We start from the raw sequence: 21,440 nt of genomic DNA, 5'->3' as shown, positions 1-21,440 counted from the left end.
ACTAAGCGTGACTGCAGTTTTCACTGGCTTTAGCTTTAATGTCCTCTGCTTACAGCCAGGTTATTAACAGGCAGACCCTAGAGACCATCTCTCTAGTTGACATTTCCCTGTGGTTTTTAGTATCCAAACATTCATGTTTTCCATCATTTGTTGTTGTTGTTGTTTTTTCCGGCCACACACACAGCATGCGGGATCTTAGTTCCCCAACCAGGGATGGAACCCGCACCCCCTGCAGTGGAAGCGCAGTCTTAACCGCTGGACCACCAGGGAAATCCCTCCATCAGTTGCTTATATAGGTAACGCTAATACACACACACACACACCCCTAAAACTTAATAAAACAATTTAGACAAGATGATATACAGGAAAAGGAAAAGTTACATTCTTGACAGAACATCGGAATTCTGTGTGGACATTGTGAAGAGAATGCAGTGTCCAAGGGGATGTGCCATGTACTACTTACTGCAAACAAAGCAATAGTTTCCCACCAACTATATTAACTATTTGGAGCGCAGGAACTATTTGGATTTAGTTTTTAGCATCTAACATCCAATAGATTTGTTATTTATACAGGGGCATCTTGCTGTATTAATATTTAGGAAATTGGTATGGAGTTTTAAGTTGACATGTAATACATTTTAATTTTTATTATTTAAAATTGTAAGAAATAGTCTCCTGGCTGGTATTCCTACGTAGAATATCTAATTGTCAGGAATGGATTATTGATGTAGACACACATGCCCATAGGCCTCAAGGTGAAGAAGAAATGACTCACTGGGTTAAGAATCAGGAGAGTTGGTATCTGTTCTATGACTTTAGGTAAATCAAACAACCTCTCTAAGAGTCGATTTTCTCTTCTGCAGGATTTTTAGGAAAGTCACAAATTAAGAAACGTACAAGATAGTAGTAGTATTACCAAGTCCTACAGTTCTTACTGTTGTTGAAAAATCTCTGAAATATTACCTGCCTATGCAGATAACAGCCCTTCAGCAACCCAGAAAAGCTGATTCATTCACCTTTTCTGGATGAATTAAGCATGGCTACCAGACAGGACCAGAGCCAAGAGTCTACATTTTTGTACCTCTGCAATGTGATTAACTTTATAGGCTATTCTCCAGGCTGTTTAGTTAGTTCTTTCTGGTACCCTCTAGCTATCGTCTTGAGACAATAAAATAATTACTGCTCTTTACCCACATCGTGAGCATTTTCCAGTTCTCATATGAAGTAACTTTCTTGTATTAAAAATAAAGTTAATTACTATTCAACTCTCAAGGTGATATTCAGCCACCAGCTTTTAAAACTCCCTTTTCTTAATCTATGTAACTACTCTACAGCTGAGGAATACCCTGAGCTACACAGATCTGGCCATCCTTTTAATCAAGCTGCCCTCAAAGTGCCAGCTGACGAAACTTCCAACGGCAAACACAAGCCCACTCAGACACAGAGTTCAGACAAAGAGTCCGGCCATGCCATTTCAACTCAACTCTCGGCACTATTAGCAATGACACACTAAATCCTTAAATTACAAATTACAACAGGCCAGATAATTCTGTCTATGATTCTAATGCTGTCACTATTCAATTTTCCCCTAGAAGAGGTATTTCCAAGGTAGGGATATATTTAATATGCACGGTTTGGGACTAGCCTGGTGAGAACTGAGAGTTAATGCCAGAAAAAATGTATTTCAACACTGACTTCCTGGTATGCTGCAATCACTTGATCAAAAACAGAAGCCTTGGGAAGCCTTTGCAACACAGCCACGAGAATAGTAATGAGCTAAAGTTAAAACAGACTGCTCAGCATGCACAAATGAAAGGTAAAAACGAACATGTGAAGGGGAAGATTTTTCTATCTTTTTTGCCTCCTACAAAGTTAAGAAGAGAAATGTTATGCTCTTTGTCAATGGGTGAAACGATACAGGTGATGGTCTGGATCAGGACTTAAACTTGCCAAAATTTATTCAACCTTTATTTTAAAAATAAATCTAGAAGATGATTCAAATGAGAGTAAAGATGAGGTGCAAAGATACTCATTGTAGCATTAGTTAAAATAGCAAGATAAATATCCTAAATGTCTATTAACTGGGGAATGAATACATTATCACCTATAATGGATTAGACATTTATGTCAAAGAATATTGAATGAGAACATACTCATAATATTGTGTTAATTGAAGAAAAGTGAGTTATAGAATCATATATCATATATATCATTGGTCCCCAACCTTTTTGCTACCAGGGACCGGTTTCGTGGAAGACGACAATTTTTCCGCGGGGGGCGGGAGGTGTGGTTCAGGTGATAACGCAAGCGATGGGGAGCGGCAGATGAAGCTTCACTCGCTCGCCCGCCACTCACCTCCTGCTCTGTGGCCCGGTTCCCAACAGGCCACGGACTGGTGCTGGTCCGTGGCCTGGGGGTTGGGGACCCCTGATATATATGGTTTCAACCATACATAGATGGTTAAGACAATAACAATTGTCTTACATCAAGCAATTTATCTGCACATTAAAAAAGAAAAGGAAGACTACCCTAAGATGATACCAGTGGTAGTCTTCCAAATACTATTTTCTTCCCTATCTAAAACATGCCCCAACACACATGCACACACACACAACACAAATGCAAACAGTATGACAGCAGGGATTTTGTTTTATTCACCAAAATCCCCTGACCTAGAACAGATTCTGGCACATAGAGGTTCTAAATAAATATCTGCTGAATAAAGAAATACACTACTTTCACAATCGGAGAAAAAATTTATTTTTAAATAAATACATTTATTTTTAAACCTTCCTGTTCAAAGATGGACCTCAGAGCAAAGCTCTGAACAGGCAGGATCCACTTTTTCTAGCTCAATACATTGAACAGTATCTTCTCGACTAACCCTTGATGCCTAATCATTGGCTCCTCTTGTATTCCTGCAATCTTATAGGTTGCTTTAGAAAAATGGGGGGAAAAGGCCAACAATACTAATTCTGCAAAAGATAAAATAGTAAACATGGCCTTAGTTGCAGGTCTCCTTTTCATCCTCCCACACAATCACCTTGTGATTGTAGCAATGGCGCAGGTAAGATCTATGCTAGTCCTTAAAATGGGATATTCTCCTACACACTCTGCAATTCAGAGACCTTTTCTCAGTCAGTTCACTGAAGCCACTCAGAATACGCCACTAATGCAGGAAGAAAGCATTTTTATTGACAGCATAATCAATTTTCAATCATCTCAAGTATATTATCTATTTGGAACATATGCGGTAAATTCACTCTCTCATTCTGGACGCCGTGACATCAAACAGCTGGACACTCACTACTAATGGATGTGCATTTGTTTTACCGTTAGGGAGGAAAATTTGTTGCAAAGCAATTTCTGTAATGTACTTCAAAATCAAATATAAATGACTTGGTGATTATCTTTTATTTTGGATACTTTCTACCTCAAGGGGCCTCCATTAGCAGAGGCGATCAGGAGCAGGCTGAAGTCGGGCTTGTGTTTCGGAAGTCTGAGGTCAGATACTGGTGTGAGTGGTTCTGCTGACGGGATACTGTTCAGGGCAAGCAGTGGGGCCCAAGGCAAAAGCCCAGTTTCCTTCTGTTAGAGACCACAATGTGATGTCACTGCCATCAGATGGATCTTATTAAGGGGTTCACAAATATTTTAAGTTTAAAATATGGACATTCAAATTAAAGATTATAAAATTATTTTTATAAATGCTAAATATCTTTGGATGACAAAAACACACGAAAAATCCAGCAATCTCTGGAATCTTAAATCTTCCCACAGACCAACTTTTTTCCCATTTGTTTTGAAGGAAAAATTTTCTGCTGTGTTACAGGCGTTCTGTGGTAACAGCATTCAAAATTAAGAGAATATCCATGTTTTCATTTAAACTTTTAAACTATTTAGCTTTTTTTTTACCATAAGTGGTTTCATACTGTAATATTCTATAATTTTTTATAATTAATGAATTATGCAAAATTTCTATATCTACAAATGGATCATTTCATTTCATTTAACTGTATGGATGTACTATTAATTCATTTAACCAGTTACCAGTTGACGGACCCTGCAGGGTTTTTTTTTTTAATAACTTTTATTTATAACCAAAAATGCTGCAGTAAACGTCCTTATGCAGCTCTCTTATTCGTGGTGAATATTTCCTAGGATGGATGCTTAGAACTGCTAGAGTATCATTTTTCATTTTGACAAGAAACTCTCAAAGCCTCCTTTAAAAAGGCTATTCCAATTTATAGCATTACCACCACACATCCATTTCCCAATATATTCACCAATACCAGATATCCTCAACCTTTTAAATACCTGCCAATGTAATGAGCAAAATATGGTATTTCACTATTTTAACTCACATTTCCCAGATCACTGACTACTCATATTTTCTTCTCTTCTGTGAAATGTCTATTTATAACCTTTGTTCATTTTTCTCCTTTTCTTCTTACTTGTAAATGTTTTTATATATTCTGGATATTAATTCCTTATCTGGTGTAAGTGTTCTAAATACATCCTCCTAGTCTGTCATGATTTTATCTTTGCTTATACTGCCCACTGTCATATAGAAATTTCTGTCTTGTTTCTATACCTCCAAGTTAAAAAACATTCTCCTATACTTTTTCTAAAACAGAGGTTTTGGCATAGAAGTCCTGCCTTGTGAGGCACTAAGGAGAACAGCTAGGGACTAAGTAGCCAGGGCAGTTCCTCCTCAAGCCCTTCTGCTCCAACCCCTAGAGCTATGAATTCCAACTTAGGAGCACCTGCTTCTAGTGCTGCTGGGGGAGCAAAGGGTGACACCTGCACCTGAAGAGCTGTTTAGTGGGGGAAGGGAATCAACTGTGGCTCTTCTGCTGCCTGGGGGTCCCCACCCTAGGACTCACACACCCCTACACTGAGCTTATGGACTAGCATGGATCAGGGTGTGGCCTCCTCCATTCTAACACCCGATGGAACGGCTGATACTCCTGGAGGAGAAGGAACTTACAGGCCAAAATAACAAGGTATTTGAAAAGTACAACCAGTTCAAAACAGAGACAGCACAATCAACTACAGATTCTATCAGCAGCAGAAATTTTAGAAGTGAATGACCAAGAATTTAAAAACAGCTATACTAGAAGAAATACAGCGACATGAAAGAAGAACAAGAAAACATAGGGAAGAGCCAAGCAAAACTACTAGGTATGAAAAATATAACAACTGAAATAACACAACGTATGGCATAAACAGCAGAATGGAACAAAACTGAAAATTGGAAGATCGGATTGAGAAAATCTCCCAGAAAGAAGGAAAATACAAATAAATATGTTTGAAAAATAGGTAAGTCCAGAGGAAAAGAAAAAATATATCCATAATTAGCAAGAATTAAAAATCAAGGTAATATCAACGTAGTGGCGGCTGCGGGGAAGGAGACCAAAGGATGACAGAGCTTCCGCTATCTAATTTCCTGTAACTACATTTCTTCAGATAGAAAATTTTAAAAGCAAGTAAATAGAAATGTAGACATTAGGACAAATTAAAATAACAAGGACACTCAAAATAGGCCTAAATATAGAAATAAGGAAACAATTATTGATTTCGGGGAAACTAAACAACTGCAGCAACACTGCATGTACATTATATATATACTATATGGCCCAACTAAACAGTGCTTAACAAGTCATAATAATAAAAGCAGTGAAGCCCTATCTAACCAAAATTATCCCTGAGGAAGATGAAGACATCTTTTATTACTATCAAGCCTGCATGTGTGGCAGGGAGGAAGGAGGAAACAAAGCCAAATCCTTATCTTCTGGTGGGAATCAAGGGCTAATGTGTAGGGACTTCCGTTGGTGGTCCAGTGGTTAAAAGTCTGTGCTCCCAATGCAGGGGGCCCAGGTTCTATCCCTTGTCAGGGAACTAGATCCCGCAGATATGCAGCAACTAAGACCTGGCGCAGCCAAATAAATAAATAAATAAAAGAGCTAACGTGTAAAACATAAAAATTAAAAGGTAACTAAACAAGGATATTATTTAGAAACAGAGGTAAATGACAAAATAATCTGTCATAAATGAAGGGACAGTGGTTGCTTTTAAGGAAAGGCAATGTAAGGGGCAGGAGTGTAGATCATCAAAACTCTTCCAGAGCTATTTGAGTCTTTAAACTATGTCATGTGTAACCCTTACTAAAGCAAATACTTAAGCGTATGAGGGAAAAGAAGAGGACCCAGAATTCATAAGAGCTGGACTCACCACCCTCGGCAGCTTGGGAAGTCTGGGTCGGTGAACCTGAGGAACTATTTACATCCTATGCAACTAACTGGAAGCAAGCCTCTTCCATGGAAGACACCTGAGGAGTCAACTGAAGACAGTCTGTCCCATTTAGAGAAAAAGAACCAACCACTCTATCAAAAGATGCAAACTTTTCATTGTCATGTGCCTTGGAGGCCAAGGCTGGAGTTGATACAGGTGCCACTAGGGACGAGTTCAACGTCCTACTCCCTTTCCTCACACAGTAATAGCTGAGGAGAGTTCTCTGGCAAACAACGCTTGGCAGGGCTGATCCCAGACTATTGCACCTGCCAGAGTTATTAAAATGACTTCCTCAGAGAGCCCGTTTCACGTCTGCTTTTTCCAAACCGATTAAGAAATAAGTATTTTTTTCCAGAAATAATGACTCCAGCACACCACTGTGAGTGACTGATGACCTGGTAAAATTTGCAATGTTGACGCATCAAACACAGACAACAGAGCATGAAGAGAGGATCTTGGCAAAGAGCAATGCTTGTGCTAGTTCACAGTATTTCCATCTTTTATTATTATCAAACACATTGTAAAGACACAATTGCTTTGGCTGTTTCCAAGATAATATACAAAATAAGTTAGACATGTTGAATCCTGTCTTCCTGTTTATTAATCTAAGGCAGAGCCACAGATGTCCAACATTCAAGCATCTGTTCCTATTCCTTGTATAGAGGCCCTGAGATGGAGTTTATTTCAGGGGTAGGGAGCAAAGCAAAAACACAGATGGAAGAAAATGGCAGTTCAGGAAAGCCAACGTACCTTCAGCATGTAGTAGAAGGGGAACCATGACAGGAAGAGGTCAGAGAAGAATTCGGCAATGCTGAACACACCATACACTACCCAGTAGGTCAGCCACTGGGTATCATCTTCTTTGTTTGGACTCTCTATCGCTTTAATTCTGAAAGGCAATACAAAACCAAGTGTATCATGTAGTAAGATCTCAATGAGACATTTTCAAACATACTTTCACAGCTGCCCTCCAACACCAACTGAGAAACTCAGGCAAATGTATGCATCATGTCACTAGATGCAAAAGTACAACATGAAAACAGGCAGCAATGTAGAGATGTCAGGACAAGCCATTATAACTACCTGTTATCAGTTCTCTGGTTACCAAAGAAACCAGCACCAGTTGTCCCCTGGATCTCTACTCTGCTTGAGTCTCCACCAAGGCTCCAGGAAATACCACCAATGACTGGGAACTAGAGTAATCCCCACTCTCAAGTAGGGTCCTGCCACTAGGGATATATCAATAATTCACTCATGTAACTCAGTTCTTATGCACTTTTAATAACTGAAGTACATCATGGTGAGGAGGCATTCCATAAAAGACCTTCTGGAACATAGTTTAGGCACTGTCCAAAGTTCACAACACACTTCATTACAAAGAGGTGAAAACAAACATCATGGTGTCCATTTGGTTTCGACTGACATTATGTGATCCTCAGGCTGTGACCTTTCCTCCTCTTATCAGTTAATATGACTTTCTCAGTATCAACTACTGCTTAAACAAAATTTACTCTGTAAATGAATAGAACTAAATTTAAAATAACCTTCTTTTACTTCTGAATCACAGGAATTTCTTCCAGTCCTGGGAATCCTTTCATTCTAAACCTCAATTCCATAATCTTTTATCCTATCCTGACACATGCCTGGAAACTTATTGTAACTGAGCTGGACTACAACAGTAAACTAGAAGAAACCTGAATCTTGTTTAGCCTATGCGATGGGTTAACTATTAAAAATACATTGGCTACTTGGTAACACGGGTTCACCAAAGAGACAGGCTGATGAATCATGCTGAGTCATCCCCTAAGAAAGCCTCTGAATTAATTGGAAGTAGCTGTGGGTGTAGGTGTGAGTGCCTGCATGAGTGTTTTAAGAAGATCACTGAGCAGGGAAAAGTTACAGCTGAATGAGATGACTGCTAATGAGGAAAAGGAGAGGAGGGAGTGATTAAATGAATGCTGCTTTGAACATCAAGAATAAACACAGAATCATAAAATGAATTGAAGGCAGCTAATTATAAAATAATGGCTTCTCACATGTGGACTGTGTTTGTGTTTTAGCTTTCCTCAGGTAGAAGCTAGCTGATGTAATGGAAGGCCAAAGGAAAAGCGTAGGCAAGCATGTGAACCAAAGAACTAAAAAATGTATTCCCTTTACACGTAAGGTTTTTTTCCCCTCTGCGCTTTATTTGCTATAGAATATGGTTTACCTATTTATATTTAAGTGGATTTTTAAAGTTATCAGTACGGTAAAAACTTGTTTCTTACACATCCATCCTGGGCAGAGGGGATACATAGTTATATTTCACTTAAGGTCTTAGTTTTGGTAACCAAAGCAGTCCATGACTAACCAGCAAACACACATCCACACACAAATTAAACTGAAACAAACATTTATGAAATCACTGATATTTTCAATTCCATTCTATGCCATTATTATTTTTTTATTGAAGTATAGTTGATTTACAGTGTTGTGTTAGTTTCTGGTGTATAGCGAAGTGATTCAGTTATATATATGTGTATGTATATATACTTTTTAATATTCATTTCCATTATAATTATTATAAGACATTGAATGTAGTTCCCTGTGCTATACAGTAGGGCCTTGTTGTTGTTTATCTATTTTATATATAATAGTTTGTATCTGCTAATCCCAAACTCCTAATTTATCCCTCCCCACCCCCACTCCCCCTTGGCAACCACAAGTCTGTTCTCTATGTCTGTGTGTCTGTTTCTGTTTTGTAGATAAGTTCATCTGTGTCATATTTTAGATTCCACATATAAGTGATATATGGTATTTGTCTTTCTCTGTCTGACTTCACTTAGTATGATAATCTCTAGGTCCATCCATGTTGCTGAAAATGGCATTGTTTCGTTCTTTTTTATGGGTAATATTCCATTGTGTATATATAGATATATATAGATAGATAGATATAGATATAGATATATAGATATATATACACAGACACACACCACATCTTCTTTATCCATTCATCTGTTGATGGATATTTAAGCTGCTTCCATGCTTTGGCTATTGTGAATAGTGCTGCTATGAACACTGGGATATGCATATCTTTTCCAATTATAGTTTTATCTGGATATATGCCCAAGAGTGGGATGGCTGGATCACATGGCAACTCTATTTTTAGTTTTTTGAGGAATCTCCACACTGTTTTCCATAGCGGCTGCACAATTTACACTCCCACCAACAGTGTAGGAGGGTTCCCTTTTCTCCACACCCTCTCCAGCATTTGTTATTTGTGGACTTTTTAATGATGGCCATCCTGACTGGTATGAGATGGTACCTCATTGTAATTTTGATTTGCGTTTCTCTAATAATTAATAATGTTGAGTATCTTTTCATGTACCTAGTGGCCATCTGTATGTCTTCTTTGGAGAAATGTCTATATAAGGTTCTGCCCATTTTTAATTGGGTTGTTTGTTTTTTTGTTATTGAGTTGTATGAGCTGTTTGTATATTTGGGAAATTAATCCCTTGTCAGTCGTATTGTCTGCAAATATTTTCTCCCATTCTTTAGTCTATCTTTTCATTTTGCTGATGGTTTCCTTTGCTGTGCAAAAGCTTATAAGTTTGATTAGGTCCCATTTGGGTTTTTTTGCTTTAATATTGCCTTGGAAAACTGTTATGTCATTATTATTTTTTTTTTTTAATTTATTTTTGGCTGTGTTGTGTCTTCGTTTCTGTGCGAGGGCTTTCTCTAGTTGTGGCAAGCGGGGGCCACTCTTCATCGCGGTGCGTGAGCCTCTCACTATCGCAGCCTCTCTTGTTGCGGAGCACAGGCTCCAGACGCGCAGGCTCAGTAGTTGTGGCTCACGGGCCTAGTTGCTCCGTGGCATATGGGATCCTCCCAGACCAGGGCTCGAACCTGTGTCCCCTGCATTAGCAGGCAGATTCTCAACCACTGCGCCACCAGGGAAGCCCTGTTATGTCATTATTTTTAAGATGTTAGTCAAGATCCACAGATTCAAAAACAGAAAAACTAACAGTTCAAGTTCAGTCTCTTAAGGAATAAGCTCCCTAACTTATCAACAATATGAATTCAAAAGTTTCCATGCTGATACACTTGGAACACTCTATAGTAACACTGAAAAGTAGGAAGAACTCAAAATTGAGCACACATATTGAACACAACTTTGTAGAAAAGCAAGGCCTGGGAAAAAAGATAGGAAAAGATCACAGAGTCTCATTAAGGTCAAGAGAATTTTTAAATAGAACTTCTATTATTGAAGCAGTTAATTACTGTTTTAATTAAAAATACCACAATGTTCATTTTTTAAAATGTGTCTACATGTCATAACATCATAAGCTAGTCAGAACAAGAAAGAACATAGAAGATAGTCTAACCCACTCAGTGTACAGTTGAGGAACCTAAGACTCAAAGAGATAAGAAGAAAAGTGCTTAATACCGGGATTTCCTGAACCCTATTTACGTATATACTGTCTTGTCCAAATGAGTGGATGCAAAATTGTGATTTATAAGCAAAATATATATTTGGTCATTCCAAAGACCAAAATATAGTTCTCCTATATATTTGGTCTTCATCTAGGTTCCTGCACAGCTCCCCAAACCCTTGCAATTTCTGAAGTGTTGAGAGGGATAAAGGTGTCTTTTGTTATGTTAATGAGGTGATTTTTATAAAGCACATAAGGAGGGGAGCTGGACGTCCCTGGAGCCAACTATGTGATTAGAGGGCTGGAACTTTCAGTCCCATCGCTGACCTCTGGGGAGGGGAAGGGGCTGGAGGTTAAATCGATCACCAACGGCCAATTATTTAGTCAGTCATGACTATGTAATGAAGCCTCCATAAAACCCCAAAGGACAGCTTTTTGTCCCTTTTCAGAGAGCTTCCATGTTGGGGAACCACAATGCTTCCTTGTGCCACTCATGCTGGACCCCAAACTCCATGAAGACAAAAGTTCCTTTGTTTGGGACCTCGCCTATGTGTCTCTTCATCTGGCTATTGATTTGTTTCCTTTTATAATATATTGGTAATCTAGTGAGTAAATGGTTTTCCTGAGTTCTGTGAGCCATTCTAATTGAACCTGAAGAGGGGGACGTCGGGACCTCTGATTTCTAGCCAGTTGGTCAGAAGCACAGGTTAACAACCCGGGCTTGTTACTGGTGTCTGAAGTGGAAGGCAGTCTTGTTGGACTGAGCCCTTTACCTGTGCAATTTGATTCTATCTCCGGGTAGAAGGTGACAGAACTGAGTTGAACTCTCAGACTCTCTGCTGGCATCTGAGAATTGCTTGTTGGTGTGGAGAAGTGTTCGAATTTGGCCCTCTGCACATGGGTGATTCTTTGACAATGTGCTCTACTGCCATGTACCTATGCTAAATGGTATTTCAACTCGCGTATCAGAATGAGGATGTATCAACTTTTCAGGCAACACAGGGGATTCAAGAAATCCTAAGATGCGGTCTCTATCCTTAGGTCATGTGTAGTTTTTGGTCTTTAGCCAAAGTGGCAAAGCTAAAGAATGGGAAGGGTAGGAACCTAATAATTATTTAATATAACCTTCAGAATAGCCCTATGGAATAGGTAACGTTATTCTCATTTTTGAGAGGAAGAAACTGAGGCTTAGGGAAGAAAAATAACGTGGACAGGGCACCCAGCTGCAACAGCAGAGACTGGGTTTACACCCAAGACTAACTCCAACAAAGCCTGTGTCTGTTTCTCTATCCCAAGCTGTTTTCCTAATTGGGAGAACCACTCACTACCCGACTGCACAGCACTTAGCAAAGTGTCTGGTGCTAAGTGAGCAGCTACTAAATATTTATTGCATAAATATAAATACAAAAGGAGTTCATAATCTTACTTTTGGAAGGGACCAGAGTTCTCTATTGGAGAAAATCAAGGCTTAGAAAGGTTAACTTGGGCACAGAGCAAACAGGAGAAAAGGTCATAGTCTCAACATCCAGATTCCTAAAGGACCATTCCACCCTCCATCCTGCTTCCTTGAGGTGGGGGGATCATTAGAAGTGAACAGGATGGGAGTTCCCTGGTGGCTCAGTGGTTAAGAATCCACCTGCCAATGCAGGGGATATGGGTTCGAGCCCTGCTCCGGGAAGATCCCACATGCCATGGAGCAACTAAGCCCGTGCGCCACAACTACTGAGGCTGCACTCTAGAGCCCGTGAGCCACAACTACTGAAGCTTGAGCGCCTACAGCCCGTGCTCTGCAACAAGAGAAGCCACTGCAATGAGAAGCCTGCGCACCGCAAGGAAGAGTAGCCCCCGCTCGCTCCAACTAGAGGAAGCCCACGCACAGCAATGAAGACCCAACACAGCCAAAAATAAATAAATTAATTAATTATTTAAAAAAAGTGAACAGGATGGTATTCTGAGTTGGTGCCCCAACCCCCGGGCCGTGGACTGGGTACCAGTCCGTGGCCTGTTAGGAACCGCACCACACAGTAGGAGGGGAGCAGCAGGTGAGCGACTGAAGCTTCATCTTCTGCTCCCCATCACTCCCTGTCGCTCGCATTACCGCTCGAACCATCCCCCGCCCCGTCCATGGAAAAACTGTCTTCCACGAAACCAGTCCCTGGTGCCAAAAAGGTTGGGCTGGTTCTCAAACTTAGATGATGATCCACATCCACCTTGGGAACTTTTCAAAACTATACACGCCCAGGTCCTTCTTCAGATCTAGTGACTCAAACTCTACCATGTACAGCACAGGTATGTGCTTTTAGAAACATATGCAGGCGATCCTAACACACAGCCAAGTTTCAGAATCACTAGCTACAAGTTCCAGTTTCAGTACCACTTCGTCATGTCATTTCTAGGACAGAAAATCAAAATGATTGATTTGGGTCCCATCAGCTATAGCCAGAGGGGAGGTCACCCCTTTCCAGCAATGAATGAGAAGCCAAGAGAGAAGAAAAGCTCAATCCTAGAGGAGCTCTGAAACTGTCCCAACGGCAGCTGACAGCAATTCCACCACTCTCTCCAAAGTCCTGGGCCACTATCTCTCTAGTGCCACCTCGTCTTCAAATGGCAGGTGTCAGCAGTGACCTTGGGCTCAGAACTACTCCCAGGGGTTTGGGAAGGACACATTCACAAAAGACGGGCACCATGGTCTTACATTGCTCTCTGCCCACTGTTACTGCCACATTCTCACCACTGGCCCAAAGCCTGGCCACCTAAGCCCAGAGCTGTGGCTCCTTATTCTCTCCTGAGCCACCTGCCATGTTCTAGAGGCAGAGCTTCACCTCCCTCAAGCAGGTGGCAAAAGGAAGCAAGGCCTGGGTGAGCAGGAGATGGGCCTAGGGTGAGGAAGATGGTTGGCAATATTATGGGAGCAGCTAGCAGTTCTAAAAATTCACTGAGCAAATTAGAAATTGTAGAATGTTGAACTGGAAGATATCTTAAAGAACTAGTTCAAATTCCACATTTTATAGACACAAAAAATGAAGTTCAAAGAAGAAAGAGTGATATTAAAATGAATTTCAACTCAAACTAAAAGATTATAGAAAAAAACGATTATAGAAGCATGTGTTTACACATTTTTTTAAGGGCAGAATGGACTGTTTAAATAAATTTAGGTATATCCATACAATGAAATATTCTGAAGCCTTTGAAAAGGACAGTAACAGGAAAAGATGTCCAAGATATAGTTTTGTGTCAAAAGAGATCACTAATTTTGTGTTTAAAAGAAAAAAGAAAGATATATTTGCATGTGTTTACAGACCAAGAATGGTATTCAGAAATATATATTTCAAGTTGTATACAGTTAATCCTGAGTATTGGGATTGTAGAATTTTACTTTTTTAAGATCTTTACAATGAGTATGTGTTATTTTTTTTAATTAAGGTACAGCCGGTGTACAATATTATATAAGTTACAAGTGTACAGTACAGAGATTCACAATTTTTAAAGGTTATATGCCATTTATAGTTATTATAAAATATTGGCTATATTCCTTGTGTTGTACAATATATTCTTATAGCTTATTTTATACCTAACAGTTTGTACCTCTTAATCCCCTACCCCTATACTGCCCCACCCCCCGTCCCTGTCCCCACTGGTAGCCACTAGTTTATTCTCTGTGAGTCTGCTCTCATGTACGATTTTTTTTTTTAATTTAAGTACAGTTGATTTACAATGTTGTGTTTGTTTCAGGTGTACAGCAAAGTGAATCAGTTATACATATATAGCATGTACTACTTTAAATAATGAAAGTGAGGAAAAATATTTGTTTGGAAGGAAAAAAAACCACAGGGCACCAGACTTTTTTTTTTTATGCGGTACGCGGGCCTCTCACTGCCGCGGCCTCTCCCGCCGCGGAGCACAGGCTCCGGACGCGCAGGCCCAGCAGCCATGGCCCACGGGCCCAGCCGCTCCTCGGCACGTGGGATCCTCCCGAACTGGGGCACGAACCCGCGTCCCCTGCATCGGCAGGCGGACTCCCAACCACTGCGCCACCAGGGAAGCCCAGGGCACCAGACTTTATACAACTACTTTCTCCTATGAGACTCGGTCTCTCTTTAGGGCTTTGTTAAAAACACACACTGGGCTTCCTTGGTGGTGCAGTGGTTGAGAATCTGTCTGCTAATGCAGGGGACATGGGTTCGAGGCCCGGTCTGGGAGGATCCCACATGCGGCGGAGCAACTAGTCCCATGAGCCACAACTACTGAGCCTGCGCGTCTGGAGCCTGTGCTCTGCAACAAGAGAGGCCTCGACAGTGAGAGGCCCGCGCACCGCGATGAAGAGTGGCCCCCGCTTGCCACAACTAGAGAAAGCCCTCGCACAGAAATGAAGACGCAACATAGCAAAAATAAATAAATAAATAAATAAACTCCTACCCCCAACATCTTCTTTAAAAAAAAAAACAAAAAAAAACACACTAAAGTGAACATCAGACACATTTATTTAATTTCTCTCTTGAGGAAACAGCTCGTGATTTTCTAACAAACAAACCTCTCTAACAATGATCAGACACAATCTATTGTGTTTTAGGGCATTAAAAGGGCTTCAATACACACAGAAAGGCACAGAGGGAGAAAAGAAAGTCACACGGCCCATCACATGCAATTGACTCATTCTGATTTCCTCCTTAAACAAAGCAAACTATCAAAAAATTATTAATTACACTGAACTATGAAAGAGCCAGGCTTTTCCCTTCATTTCTTCCCAGTGCTCACCTGGCTTTACATCATTTCACCATTCTTGGCTTGCAGCTTTGTATCCTGGTTCTACCACTTACTAGGTATTGGTTGGCCGAAAAGGTCATTTGGTTTTAAGTAGACACATTTTTCATTTTCACCAAGAACTTTACTGAACAACGTATTCATCAACCGAATGAACCTTTTGGCCAACCCAATACATGACCGTGGGCAAGTTATTCTGGGCCTCAGTGTGCTCATCTGTCAAGTAGAGATGATAAACCTCATTGTGTTGCTGTGAAGATTAACTTAGTTGATACATGTTAAGCACTTAAACAGGGTAAGCACTCAGAAATATTACATTAGGTAGTAACTATAATATGGTGGTGATAGTTTATTATTATCATAGAGAGGCAAGAGATTAAAAAGAAAAGAGCAATAAGAACACTCCAGTCCTTCTGGCTAAGTAGAATGGGTAAAGGATTAACAGCATTGTTAATAAGGCTAAAGGATGATTAGGGGAATTACTCATGAATTGTACCTCACTCTCCAAATCCCAAATGCTACAGAGAGTAAATGGTTAGCTGAAATCCAAAAATCCTATTTGCAGGTCAATGGCAACAAATTTGGACGCCGCTGAAAACAGTTTTCAGGCCCATGCTACAGGGGAGGACTGGCCAAAAGTCTTGATGCTGGTATCGGATTGGTACTGATAGGGAGGTAACCACTGGCCAGCCCTTGTCCAGACCACCCAGCGCCAGTGACTGGGTACTGGCTGACTCTACCTTGTTGGCTCATCTCTTTCTTTCTTTGCTGTTTTTTCTAAACGTAAGATCACGAACTTAAAATGGCCAAAGGATAGCGTTAAACGTGTGAAGAAACCAAAGTTTGAGCAGATATGGTCCTGGGCTACCAGCATTCTCTCCCTCCCAAATTAAGAGTCATCATTCAGAGAACCTAAATATGCTTTGACCCACAGGCACCACTAAACTGCAAGTCCCCTGAGTACTTTATTAGAACGAAATCATGTAAACTAAGGACAGTCCAGGGGGTTTAAATAATTTTGTGAGGCAAAGGGAAGGTATTTTAGAGATGAACTAGTTCAAAAATCATTAACGGAGGCAACAGTCTTGTGATACCTTGGAGCTATGGGCATGGGCAGGAAAGCCAGCACTCCAAGGTCACCAGAAAAAAAGCCTGAACATCTGCTGTCCCAGCCCTGGAATATCAACCTCCAGACTTCTTATTATGCTAGATAATTCAGTGGTTCAGGCCACTGTTGATGGAAGCAGCTGACTGAACCCTGATATAAAAGGTGAGTGGCCCCACCAAAAGCTTTCTAAACCAAATTTACGTTAGATATTTAGATATCTAGGTAACTGTCAGAAACAGCTCTGCTTCCCTTACTGAGGTTTTATCTATTGATTAAATATATCATTGTTTACAGTTAATGCTCACGTAGGAGGGCAGGAAAGAGATAACCCTCCATACTATTTTTAGAATTATTTCAGACACAACACATCCATCAGGGAAACATTCACCTTTACGCACATCCTCTTAATTCAGATTCATGCTATTAGTAAGCAAAATAGATAAAAATGCTTTTCTATATATGAATTGTACCAACCTTTGGTACAACCTTTAGTATTTATATTTCTGTTTCTAATTCTTGTCTTTTTAGGACAAAGTCCATGTTTATTATGTGTAACATGTAAATAGCTTTCAGAGGTATAAGCAATTAACAAATATAAACAATACGTCAAATAATATGCTACCCAACTTTTTTTTTTTTTTTTTTCCGCGGTACGTGGGCCTCTCACTGTTGTGGCCTCTCCTGTGGCAGAGCACAGGCTCCGGACACACAGGCTCAGCGGCCATGGCTCACGGGCCCAGCCGCTCCGCGGCCTGTGGGATCTTCCCGGACCGGGGCACGAACCCGTGTCCCCTCCATCGGCAGGCGGACTCTCAACCACTGCGCCACCAGGGAAGCCCTGCTACCCAACTTTTACCTAATATTTACTATTATAAATATTCTATCGTTATATCATTAAGAAATTAAAACTAGCAAATAGGAAAAGCAGATATGTGGAGGAAAGCCATGTTTTCTAAGCCTTTGAGATATGTCATAGATATTTGTTACTGAGATTTTCTTCTTCCATCAATGACAACTTTAGTTATATTTATCATTGGATGGATGTTGCATTCTCTTACTTTGATGTAGTTATAAATTAAGCATTTTTAACACTATATTAACTTTTTCAGACTCAAAGGTTATTCCTGGTTAATGGGTATTTCAAAACCTTCATTCATGTCATTAAGTTGAAAAATGTCAATTTCCTACAATAGTATGAAGGATAAACTGTGTGTATATTATATTTAGTATTATATACATCTATGTCTACAATGAAGGAGAAGCATAAGATAGATGACAAACACAAAAAGCTCACTGAGAAGTTTTGCAATTATTTATTCCTATGTCCTGTATTCCAAATGGTTTACTTTAAAGGTAGCTTCTAACAGGGAATAAGACTGTCTGGCTTAATCTTCTTTGTTAAAATTTTTCTTAAGATAAAAAGGAAATGAAAAAAATAAGTAAGATTGTTTACCGTCAGTACAAACCAAAACCCTAACTGGCTCTACTTTTCTCCACTCAATTCTTAGTGGTGGGGGGTGAAGTGAAATGGCCAGAGAGGCCCTGTCTAGGTAATCCACCGCAACTGTCAGTGACAGACTCTTTTGGATGCAAGCATACGCCGAGCATTGACCATGCACTGACACTGTACTGAAGCTCTGGGGCCAAAACAGTGATGCTCAAGGACATGAAGTCAAAAACAGTCAAAAGATCATTCCATTCTTAAGTAAGCAGCACACGTGTGTGTGGGGAGGGGTCCAATGAAGGAGTTATGGGAAACTGGAAGTCTCAATGGAAACAAGACAAGTAAAAAATTGGTTTAATATTTAAAAATTGTTCGTTAAACCATGCCCAGGGCTTAGGAACATGTATACCACTGTACCAAAAGAGAAGAAAACCACTAGCCATATTTATAACTTGGAAGAAGAAAACTTTATGGTACTTTATTGCGCCTTAGAATAACGAAGCCTTAAGCTGCTGATCTAAGTACAGGAAAAAGTAAGATAAGGAACAGAAAAAGAGTAAGCGAAAAAAATAAGTGAAAGAAAATACTACTTGGGAGGTTCTTCCTTAATCATTTAAAGTTCAATGACATGGAGTTAGACAACCATGACAATGATTGTCAGTTTTCCTCTTTGTATGTTAATCAAAAGTAGCCACACTTAATTAAACACTTACTAAAATCTTGATCCTGTGCTAGAGTTTAACTTATCCCTTCCTTTTACATTTGAGAAAATTGAGTATTATAAAAGTTAACCTATTTCCCCAGGGGTTAATTCAACTAGTAATTATCAGGTCCATGTACATATGTTTTCTGATCACTCACACCAAAGAAACTTAGGTACACACTACCTGTACTGTACATGGTTCATATGTAACTTAGCCACTACAGTTCATACTAGCCAAATGATATAAAATTAAGTAATATTATATGTCTTCAGACCACTGGCTTTACTACTGAAACCAGTTGTAGTCATCAATAGGATTTTAATTTTAATGAGTTGATTATATTACCAGACAGGACATCAAAAAAAGCAGTTCATGAAAAAAACCTATAACAATAAAAAGCTTTGAGGTGTGCTGTTGGTAAAGAACAGAAAGGAATCTACTTCTGGTCCATTTGCTTTGTTTTATTTCTAACGTGGTAAGTTATGTTTAATAACAAATATTCCAGAGTTCAAGGTAGAGTCTTTGAAGCATGAATATGAAGAATACAGACCATAATGTTTATAATCCTTTCTGATACAGCAGACACCACAGTGTGACCATCCACAGTGCCCACTACGTGTAGGACTGCTTTTGGCTGTGTTTGTTAGAGAATGGGAAGCAGGAATTCCTGATAGCTCAAAATAATTTTCCTATTTCCTATTACCTCTGTTTAGCAGTCTGCCATTGCAAATATTATTTGACACATACAGTGTGTCAAATTAGAAGGAAAAAAATCACACATTTTAAGACATGAACAGTATTTTATTTCCATGCCAGTAAGGAAAAGACTTTTCTTCTTCATGGAAAAAAGGTCAGAAACTATGGGCACTCAGAAAAGTACACTTGTTTTTCACTGCAGAGTAGGTGTGCTTTCAAAGCAGGAGAGAGAACCAACAGAGCAAGAGATCAAACAAACAAAGGGAAAAAACTAAACATACAATAAAACCAATTTGCTTATTTACTGTTTATATCATGCCCAATCCTCCTCCCCACACCAAAAAAGATACAATCACTAGCAGCAAATATGCCTCTTAAATATGTAGAAACTATAAGATGACTATACAAGAACAATGAAAAAATATACCATGCTCCTTTCATTTTTAATAGTGTTCTCCTATAGTATAAGATGACTGACTTAATGAAATGCATAATATAAGGTAAATTCACAAGCAAATGCGTTTTAAGATGAGTCTGTAAAACATCTCTAGCGGAGATTAAATTACAAAAAAACCAAAAGCAGTCATTTACTGGTCAAATATTTTGGTGTTTAATTATACTGATCTTATTTGTCAACTGTTCACCATTTTGTTTTTTAATGCAAAATGGAAGCTTCAGTCACAGTCGAATATAAAGCATGAGGAATGCTGGCAGTGGGCAGGCCAGGGGAGTCAGGCACCCCTACACCTACGCCTGGCTTTGCCTCAACAGACTTGTGACCTGAGCCATAAAACTTCATTTTGTCTCCTTGGTTTCCAAATCTCTTAAAGATACCTATAGCCCCAGCAGCCTGATCTCTAAGACCTCTCCTAGCTAACATTTTATAACTCAAAACAGAATGCATTTAGACTATTCAATAGACAGTTAAAAAAGATGAACGCCTGAAGCAATAAAATAGCAGATGCAAACAACAAGGTCCTACTGCATAGCACAGGGAACTATATTCAATATCTTGTAATAAACCATAATGGAAAAGAATATACATGTAAAACTGAATCACTTTGCTGTACACCACATTGCAATCACTAACACAACTTTGTAAATCAACTATACTTCAGTAAACAAACAAACAGCAGATGCAAATCCTACTGGGACAACCCTCTGTCAATAAAATTGATGGCTCTGTATATATAATATCTATGTCAGGTCTGGCATCGGAAAATTTAACTTACGATCAAGCACCCTCACAACCTGCATAAGAACAACCTAAACTGACCTTTCCCAGACAAAAGAGGGCCGCATCAAGATGTAGACAGCAGTCCAGAGTTACCTCTGACGTGTAAGTGATCCCTTAACTAGATCACCTGGCCAAACTACCAGAAGCTGCAGGATATATATAGTAGCCATGTGAGAGGGACGCATGATAGCTCCACTCCCTGATTCTTCCACTCCCAGGAATCAGGGAGTGTTAGAATGAAATCAGGATAGGTTTCTGCACCCCCTGCTTATATTTCAACTGCTACAAAAGTAATTTCATTAGCAATTTTTGAAATTGTTTTTAAACTTCTGCTATAATCATTTATTCAAAAAATTAATTACTTGGTAATATTATTGATAGGCACTAAATATCTTAAAATGGCCCATAAGTATTTATATTTGTTTTAAATACTATTTGAGGATATTAAGTTGAAAAACAGAGTTCTCATTCAAAGTCCTAAAAAAGAGAGCTCTAGGACGGTACGGGGTGGGGGGGGTGGCGGAGGGAGGCAGCTCAGAAGGACAAATAGACCCTATCTCCAGGGCCTCCATAAAGAGAACAAAAAAAGTTCATTAAAGTTCATAGGGAACACTCCAGAACAGAGTCTTAGGAATGAGATCGCCCTCCACAACTGCTTTAGAGCCCAGAAACTAGATCATGAATAAACTGTTTAAATCTTATTTGCTCCTCAAAACTTTCTTTTCTCACAGGCAAAGGGAAAAAAACAAAAACATAACCAAAATGCTGGCTTTAATTATCTACA

The 21,440-nt window shown here is 39.5% G+C and overlaps 1 protein-coding gene across 1 annotated transcript in view; it reads right to left on the bottom strand.

Moving 5' to 3' along the window:
• The window catches only part of REEP5 (receptor accessory protein 5), a 43,446-nt gene that overhangs the window by 10,340 nt on the left and 11,666 nt on the right, over nucleotides 1-21,440 (bottom strand). Inside the window, exon 3 of the mRNA XM_082649847.1 lies at nucleotides 7,045-7,183. Coding sequence (XP_082505973.1) covers nucleotides 7,045-7,183 — 139 coding nt within the window. The remainder of the gene's footprint in view (nucleotides 1-7,044; nucleotides 7,184-21,440) is intronic.

Source organism: Grampus griseus (assembly GCF_964374135.1).
Source record: "Grampus griseus genome assembly, chromosome: 3".
Lineage (NCBI taxonomy): Eukaryota > Metazoa > Chordata > Mammalia > Artiodactyla > Delphinidae > Grampus > Grampus griseus.
This window is presented reverse-complemented; position numbering and strand designations above follow the sequence as displayed.